Source organism: Catharus ustulatus (assembly GCF_009819885.2).
Source record: "Catharus ustulatus isolate bCatUst1 chromosome Z unlocalized genomic scaffold, bCatUst1.pri.v2 scaffold_29_arrow_ctg1, whole genome shotgun sequence".
Taxonomy (NCBI): Eukaryota; Metazoa; Chordata; class Aves; order Passeriformes; family Turdidae; genus Catharus; species Catharus ustulatus.
Genome location: NW_024879446.1, coordinates 1,758,489 through 1,778,312, shown reverse-complemented (window position 1 = coordinate 1,778,312; position 19,824 = coordinate 1,758,489). Strand labels below are relative to the sequence as shown.

The 19,824-nt window shown below is 42.3% G+C and overlaps 1 protein-coding gene across 3 annotated transcripts in view; it reads right to left on the bottom strand.

The window, feature by feature from the left end:
* MEGF10 (multiple EGF like domains 10) overlaps window positions 1–19,824 on the bottom strand; it is a 91,788-nt gene that overhangs the window by 58,646 nt on the left and 13,318 nt on the right. For 2 of the 3 annotated variants that reach the window (XM_033086606.1, XM_033086607.1), the window contains exons 2-5: window positions 12,758–12,889; window positions 9,144–9,245; window positions 7,652–7,752; window positions 1,611–1,703 (exon numbers count right to left, since the gene is read on the bottom strand). In XM_033086606.1, coding sequence (XP_032942497.1) covers window positions 1,611–1,703; window positions 7,652–7,752; window positions 9,144–9,245; window positions 12,758–12,873 — 412 coding nt within the window. In that variant the 5' untranslated portion in view covers window positions 12,874–12,889. Of the gene's footprint in view, window positions 1–1,610; window positions 1,704–7,651; window positions 7,753–9,143; window positions 9,246–12,757; window positions 12,890–13,029; window positions 13,161–19,824 lie in introns of those variants that run through there. The other variant, XM_033086608.1, reaches the window with a different exon arrangement.

Genomic DNA, 19,824 nt, shown 5'->3' with positions numbered 1-19,824 from the left:
ATTATTCTCAATTCTTCTTAATTCAGTTTGATCTGTGCTGTAGCTCTTCAGATAAGGAAATCATGGACAGATAGCAGGAAATACCAACTCTCAAGCTCAGAAGGACAATCGAGTGAAATCAGTAACTTTCTTAGGTTTGTCCACGCAGAAGGGGAAAAATCCCAGAACAAATGTTTCTGTAGCACATTAAATATCCCCTTCCTCAGCCTATCTCCTTCTCCTATGGCTACACCAGTAATTCCAAATGAATTCTGGTAGTTCCAGGTAGCCCTAACATCATACAGCAGCAGCCTTTAGATAATCATCAGCCTCTCCAGAGATCACTGTTCAAAGGTACACAAAAGGCAGCCAGCTGAGGAAGAAGCACAGGAAAAGATGCACATGTACTCAGAGTGAATTATACCAGACAGGTAAGAGAAACGGACACTGGAAACTCTGTGAGAGGAAGGGTTATTTCCAAAGGCAGTTCTAGAGGTTCCTGTATCATCTAAAGCACACTTTCAGACTCAAACATCTCAATAAACAACAGCATTTTTGCAATCTGTGCTGTCTAATGATTCACATTTCTTCTGCATGTTTGATTAGTTACAGAAGAGTTCAATACATAAGGTTTTCAGAAAGAAAGATAGCATGTTTTGACAATTTATTTTGACAACTCAGTACACTAGATTAAGACCAGTCTTACAGCAACACTGTTGAGAAAGAACTATGGGTCTTTCAGCTTTATGCCTTATGCAAAACTTGGGTGTTTCTTTGGAACTAGATATAAATCCCATGTAAACTACATGAAAACTACACAACAAATGCAGTAATTAACTTTAAAATGGTTAAATTCTTCCTCGTGCCAACAAATATGCTGCTGGAACAACAGATCAGTTCCAGATGAACTGAGTTATGACGGAAACATGTCTGAAAATTGAAGAACATTTCCCTTTTTTTAAGAAAAATAAATGAGAGCTGCTGATTTTATAGGAATAATGTACTAATTAAACTAGCAGTGTAATATCTTTGCAATTTGTTTGTTAGAAATTTGTAAGGTCTATGGAATTTAACTTGTACATACAGTTGTTTTTATTGTTGACTAAAACGCATTCCTTTTAACTGGACAATCACTAGCAGAGACTCATCTTGAACTTGATTGTGACAAAATACGTGGTTTTATGTTAGCCTCATAAATACATTTTTAAAAACCTTAAAAAGGGATGTACAAGGCTGGAATAAATAAATAAAGAATTATAATGAATTGAAAAATTACTTTGAGAAACTGTATTTCAACAAAAGGGAAGACACTTTTTTACATAAGTAAAATAAAAACTGTGAGATTTTCTTACATGTAAAATAAAATTTTGTCTTTAGTCCAGATACTGTTCTATCTGCATGTTTCTAAGCACACCAAAAAAAAAAAAAAGAGCTGATTAGTGCTGCTACACGGGAACACTGTTTGCAAGTAAATGAAGAAAAATCAGGTTACACAGAGTAACCTGATAACTCAGAAAAAAGCACTGATCAGAGAGCAGAAGTGCAAGCACAGAACTGATGATTATCTGTCCAAAAGAGAGGAAAACACCATGGAAATAGTACAAGACAGACAGAAGCAGGTGACAACTCACCACTGGAGCAGTTGGGTCCTCCCCAGCCAGGCTCACATTGGCAGGTGTTGGGAGCAATACAACGGCCATGGACACACTTATCAGCACAGTGAGCTGTCAGAGAAGGGAATTTAAAAAAAACAAAACAAAACAAAAAAACAATTAGAGAACTCCTACCATTAGAAAAAATATTCTTTAAAATATTCTACAGTAGTCCTAACCCAGTTCTTTCGCATCTCAAGCACCTCTTAAAACCAAAATAAATACCAATACATTAATGTTTGGCACCATCTCTTAAAAATACATTTCACTTCAGTCTCTTCTATTTATCCTAAGTTTGAAGACTCCAGCTAAAAATGTTGCTAGTAGTACTCAAATTCTTCTGAGGAAATTGTCGAAATTTAATGAAAAAAGAGTCAAAGTACGATCCAGGTTGGAAACCAGTCTGACCATGGTCCTGGGCAAGAGGCTCTCATTGGCCCTGCCTGAAACTTGGATGGGATGAATTCCACTGGTCCCTTCCAACCTCAACCACCCTGTGACTCTCGGAAGCAAACCCTCACACCAAGGAAAAGAGGGGAACTCCAGCAGGCATCCAGAGAAATGCTCTCTTGCAACAGTATGGATAAAATACGATTTGCAACACACCAGTGTTTTAATACCAACTTTTCCAAATGATTGCACAGTTCAGTTGAACAATAAACAAGCAGTGACAGTGATTAAAGTAAAGCATGACATAAAACCTTATGAATCACTGCAACCTTTAAGTGCTAAACAGGGCTGCCTGAATTTTATTCCTTTTGTTTTTTATGATTTGCAAGCACATTTCTAAAATAAATCTTACTTTGAAACAGATCTTTTGTTAGAAACATCCAAGAAAAAACTGAAATGGCTTTGATAGCCAGCATTATCAATGACAGAATATAATACACCCAAGAGGAAGAACCTCTGACCAGAAACTATTTGCCGGCATCACATTAATCACAAAATACTCCTGGCTTTCCAAAATACATACACTGTAATAATTTTCCTTCTACTCTGAACAGCAATAAAACTTAAAAAATGTGCACAGGATGAGATTTTTCTTTGTACCAATATTGCCAGAGAAATTAAAGCAGAAATCTGACTGCTATACCAATGAACATAAAGTAATCAAGGGGAAAAAGACAAAGTGGATGTTGAAAAGAAGTTTAATGGGGCTGCACGTGAATCACTATGGTTCTGAACAGACTGAAAATATTCTAAAGTAATTACGTAACTTGCAAATGTTCTGGGTTTTTCTCTAATTAAAGATGATGAAGCACATTGGTCATCTTTACATTTAGTGTGTCCAAGAAAAAGGAAAACCACACGAAGATCAATAATACATAAAATAGAAAAAATTTGATTGTATGGGATCCCAGCCATTATCTGCTTATTTTTACAATCTTTAGTTTTCATTCTCAACTATTTCTAACAAACTACAGTAGTTTCACGAATACAAGCCGCACGGATTATAAGCCGCACCCCCGGTGCCTCGACAATGTTGCTGTCTTTGTCAATAGATAAGCCGCACCCCGAATATTAGCCGCACTTTCGTTCGTCGCGAGAATCCGTGCGCAGCTTTCACAAATTGGCCAATTAGTAACAGGATCGCGGCATAGCGGGCTTTACTGGCTCGGGGCGGGGCCAGGCAGGCTCAGCCCGCTCATGGTTGCTGACGGGGCCGGCCGGGTGGTGCTGCAGCCGCCGCCGGGCTCACTGGCCCCCCTCTCCCGTCAGCACCGCCCCGCCGCTGCGTTAACGTAGTCGCCCTGTCGGCGGCCCAGGCACTGCCGCCGCTGGCAGGCACGCCCGCCGCGTCGCCGCTGCGTTAACGTAGTCGCCCTGCCGGCGGCCCAGGCACTGCCGCCGCTGGCAGGCACGCCCGCCGCGTCGCCGCTGCGTTAACGTAGTCGCCCTGCCGGCGGCCCAGGCACTGCCGCCGCCGCCAGGCTCGCCGGCCGCCCCCTCCCATCTGCACCGCCGCCGCGTTTCCTCGCCCTGACCGGCACTGCAGGCCCCCGCACCGCCGGGCTCCCCCACGCTGCTGGCCCCGATTCTGCTGGGCTTCCCCCGCTGCCAGGCAGCCCCACCCGCCGGCCTTCCTGCTTCTGCCATGCTCCCCTGCACTGCTAGCCCCAGTTCTCCCGGGCTCCCCCGCCCTGCTGGCCCGGGCTCTGCCGCCCCCCACACTGCTGGCCCCGCCTCTGCCAGGCTTTCCCACCTCAGCCGGGGCCGGCCAGGCTCCAGCTTGGCTTGGGGCTGCCGCGGGCTCTCACTTCCGTGTTGGCAGCTTTTAGAATTTTGTTAATAGATTAGCCGCCCCGGAATATTAGCCGCACTTCCGGGTTTCCACCAAAATTTTGGTCAAATTGGTGCGGCTTGTATTCGTGAAATTACTGTACTTCTCAGACATGCATTAAAATTATCTTCATAAGAAATCAACAGGGACAATTATAATTTTTAATGGTTTGATGAAGCAAGGCATTAACACAAAGCGTTGTTGCCTATTTATGTATTGTGGAAAGACTGAGTTTAAATAATACATCACAATTTTCCATTAGTCTTATAACTTGACGTGAATCACTTGTATCTTTGAAGATTCTTTCCTAGTTAGTGCTGCCTTAGGCACTGAGGCTCCCCACAAACCAAATGTGTGAAAAACCTTGCCAGCAAACCATGAGGCAACAGGAGGTCACTGTAAACATGCAGTTTGAGCACTTTTATGAATAACCCAGGGAACGCAAACATGCTCAGCCCAAATTTCTGAGCACTGAGCCTTAAATACAATAAGACAACGCTCCACCACCCTCTCTGCGAGAGAGCTGGGACAGAACAGAAACAAAAAAGTTGCAAGAAACCAGACCTCTCTCCTTGTACTGCCCCTCATGCCACAGGGATCCACATTCTAGATATACATAAAAATCCATTCTCTAATCAAAAGAAATTATTCTCCAGGCGCCTTCTAGGCTGATTCTTGGCAACTGAACCCTACATCTGTAAGGACAGCACATTTAAAAAAACAATATTGCAGAGGATATAGTGATGAAAGAATTTACTACATAGAGCTACAAAGAGGTGAGGACAACATGAAAAGAACAGATAAATTACTTTCTCTTGGTTTTCTACTGAATTGCTGGGCATGGCAATAATTAAAAAAAAATACTAATATGCAGGTGCAAATAAGAAACTTAACATGAAGGGGGTATTTTTACTGACCAGTGTGAAGAAGCACCAAAAAATTCCTAGCACCAACTGCCATGTCTTCTTTTTTTGCAAGAGAAAGATCAATTATTATATCAAAAGCAATCTCGCTTTAGTCTTGCACATTTGCTTTTACATCTTATTTGCCCTTTTCTTTTGTGCCTTATTGTTTTTCCAAGATCTTTTCTACACGTTTGCCTTCATTATCTGATGTTGAAAGAAAACTTGAAAAAATGTATTTTTATCTTTGATGATGCATTTTAGATATGTTGCTTTTTCACTTTGAAAAGTCAGCCATAAACCAGTTAACATAAATTTGAAACACTTTGGCTGTAATTATGCACATACATAACTGCGAAGTTTAACTCCAACTTCCTCCAAATTAATTGAAACGAGCATTTGTTATGGGAAAAAAATCAATTCTCTATTAAACTACATTATAAACAGGTTTTTTCCAATAAATCCTTCACTTCTATACTGTATTCTACAACATACCCTTTGTTTTTCCTGTGCTTGATGGTTATTTGCTAGTAAAGTGAGCGACATCCACTTATACAAGATACATAGTTCATTTTCTACTTCATCTTTTGAAGAAATTCAACTGGCATAGCTCTCCAATAAAGTTCTTAGAAATGTATTATAATGTTAAAAACTAAGTGACGTTAATATTCAAGCTGCTAGGTACAATCAACCTTTGCTTGTGTATCCATCTCTACAAGAAAGCCATTAGAAAATGTCTTAAAACCTTTGAAATCCTTCTTTCCAGAAACATGCTAAAAAAACCCAAATTGCACGTTTTGAAAAAGTTTCTAGTCTGTAGCTAAGTCTAGCACCCATATGCCAAATCTCCTAGGGATTGCTGCTGATAGTAGCAGACAAGTTGCAGGAAATTCTTTGGAATAAATAAGGAATTTAGTCAATCATTCAGCATGGGGTATACTTGCTAAAGCCAGGATTAAGCTCCTTTACAGAACTTCACAAAATTATTGTTCTGCCTTTGTATCTGCACATAAACTACATTCAGATAATCTCAGAAAGTGCCTCAGATCTAAACACTGTTATTTTTGCTCTTAAAAATTTTGGAGCATGTAGCAATCTAAGGTCCAGGTAACCTAGTGTTCTGCAGGAGGACAGGCAATAGTGAAGACAGAGGTGAGAAATTTGTACATTATTTATATCCTCTACAAATAAGAGTTTCATGAGCACAGCACAAAGCACTCTTTTTTACTTAAATAGCACTTACTAACAAGCTATCTACACTTTTACAAAACAGTCCAAATACTGACCTCATATAATGTTGGATTTAAAATTAAAATACAATTTCTTTTAACCCACCTGAAAACAAAATGAAATGGCACAGATTCCTATCATTTAATAAATAAATAAAATAATATATTATATTTTATAATAAAACACAGATTCCTATTATTTTTGAGAAGAAGTAATGAAATTTCAATTCAAGCAATGCTAAGTCATGCCAAAATCATCTAGCAGTAAACTTTTCTAACTTACCTTTCTAAACTGAGAAGTCAAATAAAGGAACAAACAAACAACAAAATATCTAGAGCACCACAAAGATTTTAGCCTCTTAGAGGCATCGTACATTCTTCTACTAGGTAAATAAAATAGTCCATACTGCATGAAAATAAAACTGCAGTAATGGAAATGCTCCAGCTGGAGATCATGAAGACTGAAGGTCTCTTTCTTCCAAGGTCAAATAAATGCAGACTCAGCTACACTGAAGGATCCGTATTTTCACATAATTTGAAGTCTGAGGCATTCCACAATCACTTAAGAACTCAGAACAATATGTCCTGACTATCACTATCAGGTACATTTTATGGAATAACAGGAAAAATTAGTATGTCCAATGGTATTTGAATTTTTCAGGCTTTGAATATCATTGTGTTACCACAACAAATTCACTACATATGCTATAGCTATGTAAAAGCTGTAGTCATGCAAGAGAATCACAATCACCATCACATGATGAGTCAAACTAACACTAACTTCAAAAAGTACTCTACCTCATAAAAATAAAAAAATCATTACTCATATACGCTGTATAATAACCAAATGTAGTCAGAAATTGGTTCTTGTAAGTCTAAGATATACATATTACAAACAAAAAGGCTAATATCACTGCCAATCTGATAACAGATAAATAAATCCTTTTTAGAAGTATTTTGACCTTGCTTTTGCACATTCTGAAAATGTTTTGAATTAAAGCTTTTTTCCAAATTCCAGGGTATAAAACACGTTCTTAACAAATAGCATTTTAAGCCCTCCCTAGGCCTGTACAAGGCCACAAAAGAGAAAGAACTGACCCAAGATTGCCGCCAGACTCCCCAGACACAAATTTTCCCAGTTTTGGGTTAGATGAGGAGACAGGGGTGTGTGCCATCCAAAAAGAAGGTGCGGAGACCTCCAAAGAGCTGTTCCAGATCACTGTATCTCCAAGAGATGTTCAGCATGAGGATCTACTGGGGTCTGTTCCAAGGAGCAAAGACTTCCACTTCCTCTTGGTTTTAAACCTTGTGTTTATTTACTGTGTTGGAAAACACACTGATGCTTGCACTGTGCGTTTTCCACATAATCATTACTTAGAACCACATCAAGGCTGGCTGGCCACTGAGACAACTGAAATCCAACTATCCTGTCATTTGCATCTGCACAGCCCCAACTGGTTTCAAGGAGAGCTGCACGTGCATCACTGATGAGTAACTGAGCTCCTGCAACTCAGCCTCCACCAGTCACTCATCAGAGGGGAGTCACACCAGCACAGTGATGGTTGCATGGAATTTCAAAGCCAAAAAGCAAAAAAGAGATGAACTTACGGACACACATTTCCCTGCTTTCATAGAATCCAGGGCAGCACTGGGATTTCCGCCTGTACATCGTTTTCTCACCATGTCTGTAGGCAGTACGGTAACTGATCCTAAAGACAGGAATGAGTGTTTGTCACATACCTTGGTTCAGAAACAAGCAAGGATATATACAGTAATTTCATAACTATAAGCCGCACCCTTTTGACTAAAATTTTGGTCCAAACCTGGAAGTGCACCTTATAATCCGGATGCACCTTATATATGGACAAAGTTCAGAAATTTGCCAACTCGGAAGTGCAAACTGCGAGCTGAACCAGGACCCGCGGGAGCTGCAGCCACGCGGAGGGAGCCGGAAACCACGGGAGCCGAGGCTGCTGGGTGGGGGGAAGCCGGGACCCACCGTGGTCGCTGGCCAGGGGGATGCTGGGACATGCCGTGGCCACCGGCTGGGGGAAAGCAGTGTGGCCACTGGCCAGGGAGAAGCCAGGACGCAGTGCAGCCTCCAGCTGGGGGTAAGCCACGATGCGGTGCAGCTGCCGGCCGGGAGGATGCCAAGACCCGCTGCGGCTGCACGGTGTGATCCGGGAGCCGCAAGCAGTGCCAGCTGGTGCCGGGGGCCGATGGGAGTGCTGGGGCCCGTGGCATGGGGAGGGCACCTGGGCTGCATTTAAAGAGTACACCAATCTACAAAAAATATTTGCAAATTGAGCACCTGCCAGTAATTCATTACTTTGTTGCGCGCAGTGCAGCTCCTCGCTGCAAAAAAAAAAAGTGTGCCTTATATAACGTACAAACTTGCAAAATTTGCCGACTCCTGGAAATGCACCTTATAATCCGGTGCACCTTATAGTCGTAAAATTACTGTACTTACACATTTTATAAAAAAATTCAGGTTTCATAGGAAAAGAGGAAAAAATGCTCTAAGTGGTCTTGATTTATCTGTTGCCAAATTCAAGAGTCCAGCGGGATGCCTGACATGCCTGAGGTTCATGGGTGATCAGAAAGCAAGAAAAGAATGGGGATTTTTTCACTTGTGATGGTTCACACATACCGGCATATTCCTCTGAGGAAAATGCTCTTTGCAGATGTCACCAGTTTTTAATCATTCAACCCTTGCTTGCTTTCTGCTTGCACAGGAAGTTTCCTTTAACAAATCTTTTTACTTTTCTTTCAAGAAGCATACACTGACTTGCCTCAGAACACAACACTGAAAGCAGCAAGGGCTCCCTGTGACATTTCTGAACAAATACAACTTTCAAGTTCTAGAGAATTCAGTTTTTCCCCAGTGTTTGTTTTCTGTTAGCACTCTGTGGGATGGTACACTCCAACCTGCTAATAAAATGTATGTGACACTGCTTGGACAGGCATCTTCCAATTGATCACAGATCATAGTTACACAGGCTGGACACTACAGCTAAAAAATCCTACTTATCATGCTTGATTTTCAATCAAGAGCCTTAACAATACCAGCAAATTGACAATATTAGGATTTATACATCACCTGTGTCGCGTGCACTTGAACCAGTTTAGGATGTCAGTACAACTGGTGTAGTAGATCTGATCAAAAGGATGTGGATATGACTCTTGCACTGTAACTGAGTAACTGGGGAGAGAGAGAAAAAAAAAGGGATATTATCAAGCGAGTCTTTTTAGTACAGTCTCATTTAATTAGGTGTTTTACAGAATCCTGTTACAGAATGGAATAAATATAACAAAATACTCATGTCTTAAAATGAGACAGAAGGCTTGCAAAGAAAAATAAGCATGCAGAGAGTCATCATGTTTTTACTGTGTAACATATCTGATGAAATTTCACTACTCGACATTTAGAGAACAGCAATGTTAGCCTAAATTTTTTAAAACCAGAATACCTGTATCTCAAATAGGCAGCAAATAGAAGCAATATACAGTAATTTCACGATTACAAGCTGCACGGACTATAAGCCGCATCTCCAGGTGTCGGCAACATTTCGTTCTTTGTTCATACACAAGCCGCACCTGATTATCAGCCGCTCTGTTGTTCGCAGCGAGGACCCGCGTGCAACAAAGTTGCCAAATAGTAACAGAATTGCAGGATCGCGGGGTTTACTGGCTCAGCTCGAGCCGTGCGGGCTCAGCCCACTCAGGGCTGCCAACGGAGCCAGGTGGCCCAGGTCGGCGCTGCCGCTCGGCGAGGCTGCTAGGGGCCGGCCGCCGCTGCCACAGGGCTCACTCACCCTGGTTCGGCGCTGCCCCGCGGCGGTGACAGCAGGCGGAGAAGGAGCCTGCCGGCACCCACAGTGGTACCCGAGGCGGCAGGCGGGGGCGGGAGTTCCCCGCCTCACCACCAGGCCGCAGGGCCAGCAGGAGGGAGCCCCCACCTCTCCCCCAAGCTGCAGGGATGGCAGGAGGGAGCCCCCGCCGCCCCCCTGAGCCGCAGAGATGGCAGCACGGAGCCTCCCACCTCTCCTCCGGGCTGCGCTGCCTGAAGGAGGGAGCCCTCCACTTCTCCCCCCCTCCCCTGCCACACTGCCGGCACGGAGCCTGCCTCCACCCACCATGCAACAGAGTAACCAATTTGTAAAAATAGCACAATCCCGGGTTTTTACTGGCAGGTGCTCGGCTCGGTACCTTGGCTGCACTTCCGCGGTTGGAAATTTCAGAAATTTTCACATATTAGCTGCTCCTGAGTGTAAGCCGCATTTCCGAGGTGGGAGCAAAATTTTAGTCAAAATGGCGCAGCTTATAATCGTGAAATTACTGTATATGTGTTCTCCTGTGGAAACTTTTATTCATGCAACTGGATAACTGGACAACTAGTTAAGGAGCCAGAAAATGAGGTTTCTTCTGTTACCATTCAAAATAGAAAGCTAGGACTTTCTGAGAAATTTCTTGTAAAAATTGTATCTGGGCATGTGGGAAGACATCCAGGGCATTTAGATACTGAGTGTTAACACAGAAAACACCTGAGTTGTAATTACAGAAAAATTGTATTACAGTCATATCACCAAACATTCTATTCAGCAATCAGAAATTAATAAATAGTGAAGACCACGCTTCCTTCTACTTACTGGATAAATTTTAACAGGGAACCACCCACACCACACCCCCAAAAACACTATATGAAATCCTACTCTTATTTTTAGCCAAATTACACAATTATACCATGTCCTAGAAACAAATCTACACTGAGAGCCTCCAAAGCTGTCAATAGGGCATGAGGAGCAGAGCCGTGTCACAAAAGGGGAAAATACTGAATCATCCTAGAAAACTCTTTGAGAGGTTGTTTGTGCTGGCAGCCAGTCATGGATTGCACAAGGGAGCTTGAAAATACAGGAATGCGTGGCAAGCTCCTGCTGCAGGACTGATTCCCAGGACCAGCCAAAACACTAAATAGCCTGCCCAGCTCTCCCTCACTCCCATTCACGTCCTCTCTGACCCCTGAGCCCCCACTGCTAAATAACAGCCACAGTATCCTCATCCTGCTGTCACCATCTACAACGGGAAACACATCCAGAGCCACTCATCCCTAAATGCACACACCCCACTCCCTGTTTTCCTGCAAGGCAAGCAGCCCTAATCCACCCAGCTGTCCCAGCCCAACAAAATGTCAGTGGGATGCTGGCACTTGCCTGAAGCTCTGCACTCTTACCCTGAGGCAGGGCACGCTCTACCCCTTCTCGCAGTTCATTTCTAAAGACCATGTTAGTACTGACTGAGGCTTATTTTTCCTTTAAAGCACACAACAGTGCCAGTGGCAGTCAAGAGCTTCTGTCTGGGGCTCTGCCCTTTCATACTTCTGTCCCTTTGTCCCCTTTGGGCAGCAGCACGATTGTTTCACTAAGTTTGTTTAGAGCTCTGCTCCATTTTGGAGACACAGCACAAGAAGGAAAGAAGTTTATGCAACGAAGTGGGCATGCTTGCTAGATGCATTTTTTGGTATATTTTTCCTTCTGCAGATTTTGACTACTTTGTTTAAAGTTATATTATGCAGTGTAAATAGTTGTACTCAGGGTTTCTTTCCCATTTTGCTTTCACTATGTTGTAGCTTTCCCCCAAACCACTTTTATCTACAAAAACTGTAAACAAAGCACAGACAATACTGGGCAGTATCCAGTAACATTGTAGACAAATGCCTGACTACTATGAACAGGTATTTAATGTGGCGACTACTTCATATACACATTGTTGTATGAACTGTACACAGCAGCTGAGGCAGAGGTGCTAAATGCTTCACATGAAGCTCAGGTAAATTCTCAAGCAAAGTCCTTAAGTGTTGGGTTTGGTTTTTGTAATAGAGAGACTTTATAGAAAAGTAAATACAGGTTTCCATTTTCATTGTAAAGATTCAGCCATAACAATCACAAATAAATGTACAGTGGCTTAGCAGCACTCCCCATGATTAAGCACAAAACACAATTTTACATTAACTGCAGGAAATACTGATGTTCTCAAGCGAACAGAGAAAATCAAGACTTTCTCATGGACCAGTTGATCCATTACAGAACAACAGTTACAATGAGATCAGAAGTTTTGTTTTCACTATCATAACCTTTACACAAGGAAAGAAATGCAGCAGACGCTTGAGGCTCAACCTTTCCAAACCATTGTGACATTTTGCAATTCATGAAATACATTAAAATTGGATGAACAAACAGACCAACTACATTGATGACGAATTTAATTTTGCATGTTACAGATTTTTGAACCTCATCAAAATAATTAAACAACAAATCTTAATTCAGATCCTGTGAGTGCTGAACAGGAGAGAATCAGCATAATCAAATTTGGCCACATTCCAATATGGTTAATTATATTTTGCACATGTAAAACTTTTCATCTAAACTGGAAAGAGCTATTTTTACTCATTTCTTGTACCCAGATGGTTGTGTAACATTGCTAGTACCACTGCAGTGGTTGTTTGTATCCAACCCCCAATGCAAAGATGCATTTCAGCCCACTGTTAAATAATCTTCTACTCATCCCTAAACTCACCTGCCCATTCAGTAAAGTGATTTTTCCCTGTTTTTAAACTCAGCTAAAAGGCTCCAACAATTTGAAACGTTCCAAGAAAAGCAAAGCAAAATTATTACACTGGAATTTATGTCACTTGTTTTTCCAAAAGGAAAGTATTACCTTTCCCAATGACTACACACATTGGGATCTTCCAGATTCAAAGACACAGCTGACCCCATCCAGTGGTACAGGAGTATGACAGGGAAGCCAAAAAGGGAGTTGAAATGAAGAACCATCTTTCCAAACAGATGACTGTGAGGGAGGAAAAAAAATATAAAATTATTAATACCATGCAGAATATAAAGTAGTTAATAATGCTGACCCATCTGCAATCAATCTAAAGCAGGGAGCACTCCAAGGAACACACTCTGCTTGCCCAGCAGCAGCAATACCATGCCCATTCTGGAAGAAGAACCCAAAGGGAGCAGTTTCACACGAGGTCAGCTGGTGCACAAACTGCATCTCAGAGGTCCCGCTGCCCTCTCCAGCTGCAGCCACCCAGGCTGGGTGTGCTCAGCCAGGCTCTGCCCACTCTGAGAGCCAGAGCTGAGCTTTGCAATAAAGGCTGGCATTTGCTCAGACCTCAAGAGCACAGAGGCTCAGCTGCGACACAGCACCAGGAACCCTGCACGTCCCTCATTTTCAGGAAGGGTTTGTGCCTCCCCACGCTCCCCATGGCCAACACAGCCTCACGTGTCACCCTGTACTGTCACCGCTCTTTAAACTGGAATCCCCAAAATTTAATTCTCCCTCCTCAGCCAGTTGTACAGTTTCCAAACATTCATTTAAAAAAGTTGTTGTAGTAACATGAAGGTCTAAGAAGATTATCCTAACACTTTTATTAAACACATTATTTTAATTTGCATGCTGAAACACTCTTAATCCAACTGGTCATTAATCTACAAATGCCTGAATGAATGCTATTAACATGTAATTTATTTGTAATGACTTAAAGTACATTACTGTTTCAGTAAACATTTGACCTTATTTCTGCACTTACACACCAATTCTAACATTGTGTGGCTACAGAGATAACAAAAATATCAGATCCTTGAGTCTAATCTGCAGTATAATGAGAAAATAATTTCTAATAAATAAGCTTGATTTTAAAAAATATTTTTAACAAAGTAAATTAACCTAGAATTAGCAATTTCTTACTTTAAATATTATGGAATAGAATAATGCAAATTACATCATCACATTATTTTATGAGAAAAAACACAGGGCCATGGAATAAAAAAGAGACAAAACAGTCTTACTTAACTGTTACTTCAGAAGTCAACATAAAAAAGCTCACAACAGGAAACTATTATATTTAAAGTATCTGAGGTCACAGAGATGATCCCCTCTAGCTAAATTGTTGTTAGAAAGTCAAGCTGCTGAAAGATATTTCATGGTCTGCATGGTAACTATTGCTCTGCATCCAGCAAATAGTCCATGTGCAGTTATTTAAAGAGCAGCTGTATTTTCAGCTAATAACTGCAGTCAAGTGGTGATTTCATTGAAAATACTCACTCTGTTTAAGCAGACTGTAAATGATATTTCCTTTTTTTTTCTCCTTTTATTCTCAACTTCAGCAACTTTCCTTTTGCAGGATACATTTAACAAAATTTAAAATTAAAAAAAAATTAATTTGCATGAACCCCCTAGAGTAAAACCTGATTGCATTCCAGATCTTTGGCTTAATTATTGAGGAAAATCAAAACAGAAAATCAGTGTAGCTGATTAGCATTGCTAAAGTGTTGATATTAGCAATAAAGGATGTAGATGACTTATTTCACTCCTGCTACCTATGGTTTGCACCAAGAAAAACTGTTCAGAGATTCACTTTTCATACCATATATTGCTTAAATTATCTCACCCAATAACACAAGAGTATTTTCATTATCTACAAGCACACAGAACCTATAGTTTAAGTACTGAAAATGCTCATCTTGAGGAATGTCTTCCCAGTGCAAATTACTGCATACATGAGACAGAAAAAACCCCAACAAATTTAAGCTACTCCTTGGTGTTTCACCACCAGGATTTCCACAACAGAGCACTAAAATCTTCTTGCCTGTTAGCTTTTTCTACAGCATTTGAGGCAAAGTCTTTTGTTGCTAAAGCTGCATCCTTATTCCTATCTTCGAGCAGGAACTTTAAGGCGTGTCTAGTATCTGTTCAGGGTCTATTTCTTTCAGCTTTAATCCAGGTCAATGTGGAAAGCAGTGCAGTGTAGGGTACTTCCCTATATCTCTATAAACTACAGCAATTTCACCACTATAAGGTGCACCGGATTATAAGACGCACCTCCAGGAGCCGGCAAATTTTGCAACTTTGTACATTACATAAGGCGCACCGGACTATAAGGCGCACTTTTTTTTGCAGCGAGGAGCTGCGCTGCGTGCAACGAAGTAATGAATTACTGGTAAGTGCTCAATTTGCAAACATTTTTCACTGATCGGTGTACCCTTTAAACACAGCCCCAGGTGCCCTCCCCGTGCCATGGGCCCCAGCACTCCCATCCGCCCCCGGCGCCGGCTGGCACTGCTCGCGGCTCCTGGCTCACAACGCGTGGCTGTACTGCATCCCAGTGTCCCTCCGCCCGGCAGCTGTGCTGCTTCTCCCCGCCTCTCCCCGGCCAGCGGCAGCACCACTTTCTCCCGGCCAGCGGCCACGCCATGTCCCCCCGTCCAGTGACCAAGGCACGTCCCGGCTTCCCGCCGCCTGGTGGCCACGGCGGACTCCAGCATCCCCCTGCCTGGAGGCTGCGGCTTCCATGGTTCCCAGTTCCCCCCGTGCAGCCGCAGCTCCCACGGGTCCCGGTTCACTCACAGTTCGCACTTCCAAGTTGGCAAATTTCCGAACTTTGTCCACATATAAGGCGCATCCGGATTATAAGGCGCACTTCCAGGTTTGGACAAAAATTTTAGTCAAAAGGGTGTGCCTTACAGTCACGAAATTACTATAATTAAGGAAATTTAACTTGTTATAAACAGTAATTTCACGACTGTAAGGCACACCCTTTTGACTAAAATTTTCCCCAGAACCCGGAAGTGTGCCTTATAGTCCGGTGCGCCTTATCTGATGGACAAAGTTCAAAAAATTTGCCTACTCGGAAGTGAGAGCTGCGAGCCACTGGGGAAGCCGGCAGGGCCATGGCTGCCAGGTGGAGGTGGGGCAGAATGGCAGCGGGCACGCCCTGGCCCCGTGCAGGCAGAGCCACCCCTCCAGAGGCACCCCCTGGTCCCGTGGAGGCGGGACGGCCCCTCCAGAGGCATCCCCTGGCCCCGTGGAGGCAGCGCAGAGGGGCGGCGTCCACAGCCTGGCCCCGGAGAGGCGGCACGGAGGGGCGGCGGGCATGCCCCAGCCCTGCCAGATACAGGCGGGTCTGGGGCCCGCGGTGCCCCTCCTGCCGGGTACAGGCGGGCCCAGGGGCCAATGGCTGCTGGGTTGAGGCGGGGCCTTGGCCAGAAACTGCGCGGAGGGAGCTGGGGGCAGAGCCTCACTGAAAAAAAATAGTGCGCCTTATAGTCCGGTGCGCCTTATGGTCGTGAAATTACTGTATTTATTAGATAAAAATCAGATAATCAATAGCAGTCATATTAAAAAATTAAGCTGATGAGCCCAAGGTTTATTATAATTACTAACAAGCTCATTTTAAAATGGTGTAACAGTTCTACAAAATATACTCCCATAAATTACAGGTACTTCCCATAAAATACATCTAAACTTGTGCAACTACAGGAATTGCATTTTTCTCACTAGTAAGCTCATGAAAAATCCTGTGTGTGTACCATAGAAATACAGATAGTCATAAAAATATAGACAGCTAACCATTAGCACCCAATATCGCAGATTTTAGGCACTTTCTCTGCAACTATCAACTGTGTTGCAAGTGTTTATTTGGTTTGGGTTTTTTTTCCCCATGTAGAGTTCAGGATCAAAACCAGAGAAAGACCAGGTAACTTAAAAAGAAAAAAAAAGGCCAAAAAATGCTTCTTCTTTATGAGGTAAAAATAAGACATGCTTACAAATTAATCTCTCCACCCACTCAGAGCAGAGCCACAGACAAAATTGAGGGCACACATCTCCCTCAGATTTATTGTAATAAAAGGTAAATAAATACAGGTGGAAGTGGGGGGAGACAGGGGAAGGTGTGATGGACACTGTAAAAAAAGTGAAGGTTGCTCAAGGCTGCAAACAAAAATTTTTTGGTCAGCATTATCAAATGCTGCCAGAGAATTAACCAGGATTAGAACTGCATGAGCAACAGAGAACAGTACAACATAGTTGCTAACATGACATAATGGACCCAAGACCAAGGGAAATGCTGACGCAGCTTTCCCATTACTGTTGCAAAAGCATTTTTAGCATTGAAACATGAAAAATGCAGCAGGAACGAGCCATTTAGTTACAAGACAAACTCCAGAGTAGTGAGAGCCTTTCCTACTCTGTCCTTGGCATCTCAAAGGCTTTACAGCACTCAGTTCTGCCCTTCTGCACTGATAGGGCACAGGGATAGCAAAACGTTCTCTGAGCTGCAAACCCATGGGCTATTCTTAATTGCACTGACATGGCATCGACCTGCAAGTGCTACTTAAAAAATAAAATCTTTCTCTGTCCATCATAGTTTTCTTCAAATTTCAGACTGAATTGTAAACCACAAAGTCATTCATCTGTGCAGAGCCCCTTGCAGGTGTCCTTGCCTTCACTCTCTCCAGAGCACCCACACAGACTTGGTGACTGCAACTGGAAATTACAGCTCCACGTGAGATAAAGGGAGTTTTTCTACACATTTTTCAGTGAAGAATTGTTTGGTCTTTCACTTCCTACAGAGTCTTTTCCATAATACTTTTCATTCCTGAGGCTCAGCTCCTCTATGAGGGACACAATTTGCTTATAAAAACATCTCTCACAACTGATGTCAGGCAGAACAAAATTTGAATCTGACCTAATCTTGTCAATCATGATTAATACTGTGTTACCTTCCACAGGAAAAAAAAACCCCACAACTGATTGCTTTTATTGATTACATTAAAGATTTAATGGATGTAGAGCAGAAGGCATTTTCCCTTTGGAAATCAGTAAATCAGTTTGACACTTTGTCACATGAAATCTCAATTTCAAAGCAAATACAAAATAACCTGAATTAGAAGCATTAGCACACAGACCCCAGGCTGGCTGAGCATGTACACTCAGAGCAAATGGGCCCTGACTGATCTTTTCCCAAATCCTCAAACCATGTCACTCCAAAGGCAGCACTGACTGTCACTGTCATGGGGAGCTCAGGACAGACCAAGCTGGCAGGGCTGAGACTGCCTGACAGAAAATGTGTGGGATCTGCACAGCCAGCATGAGAGTTTGCTAAAGGAGAACCCAAGAGTGCCCTAAACTGAAGTGCCCTAAACTTTCACACCCTCCATGATCACACAGCTATAAGAGCCCTTCCTGATGCAGCTTAACCAGATCTGACCCTCCTCACTTGTGCTGCTTTGCTTTCAAAGCTCACTGTGAAACACACTGACACATCTGGAGAGGCCAAAGGTGTTGAAGATGGGCTAAGAACTGTGATGTGGGAAAAACAACTCATTCAGACTGGTGCCTGAAGAACAACCAAATCAGAGGCTGAGTGTGCTGGAACAGGTCTCCTTGATGGAGACAGATATGCTGCTACTTTTTTCAAGTTACAGTTGCTAAGAAAAAGAAATCAGTAATCAATTACCATTTCTCTTTAGTTATTAGATTACATCATGATTATTTTACAGTTCTCTCTTTAATTATCAGAGACTTCTAAGAAAACGAGATTTATCACAGTGTTTGTGTGTTCTGGCCTCATGCCCAGTAACTTGCAAATTTATTGGTCACTTATACAGAAAGGAAGAGAGGGAAAGAAGTCTAGAAATGTGGAATTCCAGATAATCAAGTGATAATGCACAAGTCTGGAACAGACTCGGCTTTATTTTCGCCTAAGTGATGGAATTGCCAGTTTTGAAAGCTATAGCATCACAGTCCTTTAACTAATACTGTAATTTCACAGAATACATCTCTCTACCATGCCTACTAAACGTAAATGCAATAATACATTATCTGATCTTAAATAACAGAGAGCACCCTTCAAACTGTATTAAAACTGTAAACTGGAGTAAATTTTGGAGTTAAACTGTATTTTTTTTTTCCAACTAAACACAAACATTTACTGGTGGAAATCTGGAAAGGTTAGGAGCTGTCACACTGCACATTGTTTTGTAAGCATCAAACAGCCTCTTGGATTCTAACTACAAGCACAGAATGAAATAAAGTACCTGCAAGCATGGGAGGAAACATAAAACTTTACCACCCAGCAAATACATGGATTTGAGATGGAATGAGTGGCTGGATGGCATGGATCATGCTGCAGCACAGATCCAAAAGCACAGGAATACTGCAAAAAGGTCCACAAGGACCTTCCCTGCAGAACACTCAGCACTATCTTTTACAAGACCTTTTCTTACTGCAAAAGATCACATGAGAGTTTCCTCTAGGAGCTGTCCTCTTGAAAAGCAAGATTCTCTTTGGCCCATTGACTTCACTTACTGCCACTGAGTGAGAGTTTCTGAAGCTGCTAAGCTGGCAGGGACCTTAGATCCACTTACCAGTACTCCCTCAAATTAGCATCAAAAGGGCAGGAAGAGACAGTCTGCACAAGGCAAGGAGACATGGTAATGACAAATGCTAGCATGCCAGATACTTTGCAGATGGACTCATTATTATTTCTCAGAGGAAGACTGCAAAACATCACAAACATGGGGTCACTTCACTGTAGCTATCATTGTCTGCTAAATTAGGGCCCTTTCACTTGAAATTGTATTCTTGTTTGTCACGCAAATAGTAAGTATAGGTGTTGAACCATTAAGCCTACCTACAGCCTTTTTTTTTCCTACCCAGATGAAAATCTAGAAATCAGAGACAGTTAAAAAGCTGTGTAGAATCCAAACAAAAGTTCCTGAAAAACACACTTTAATAAGATGAAATAGCACCTTGAACATAAATCCTGATATGCTTGTTTGGCACCAGACATTTCAGGTAAAATATAAAAAACTATGTCAGGTCTATACACAGATGGCACCTCTCAGCCCTAGGCATCTTTCCCAGGGTGGATTTTGGGAGTTAACAGTTAGTTCTCAGCAGAAAAGGCAAATAACATATAATTTAATATAGTCTAT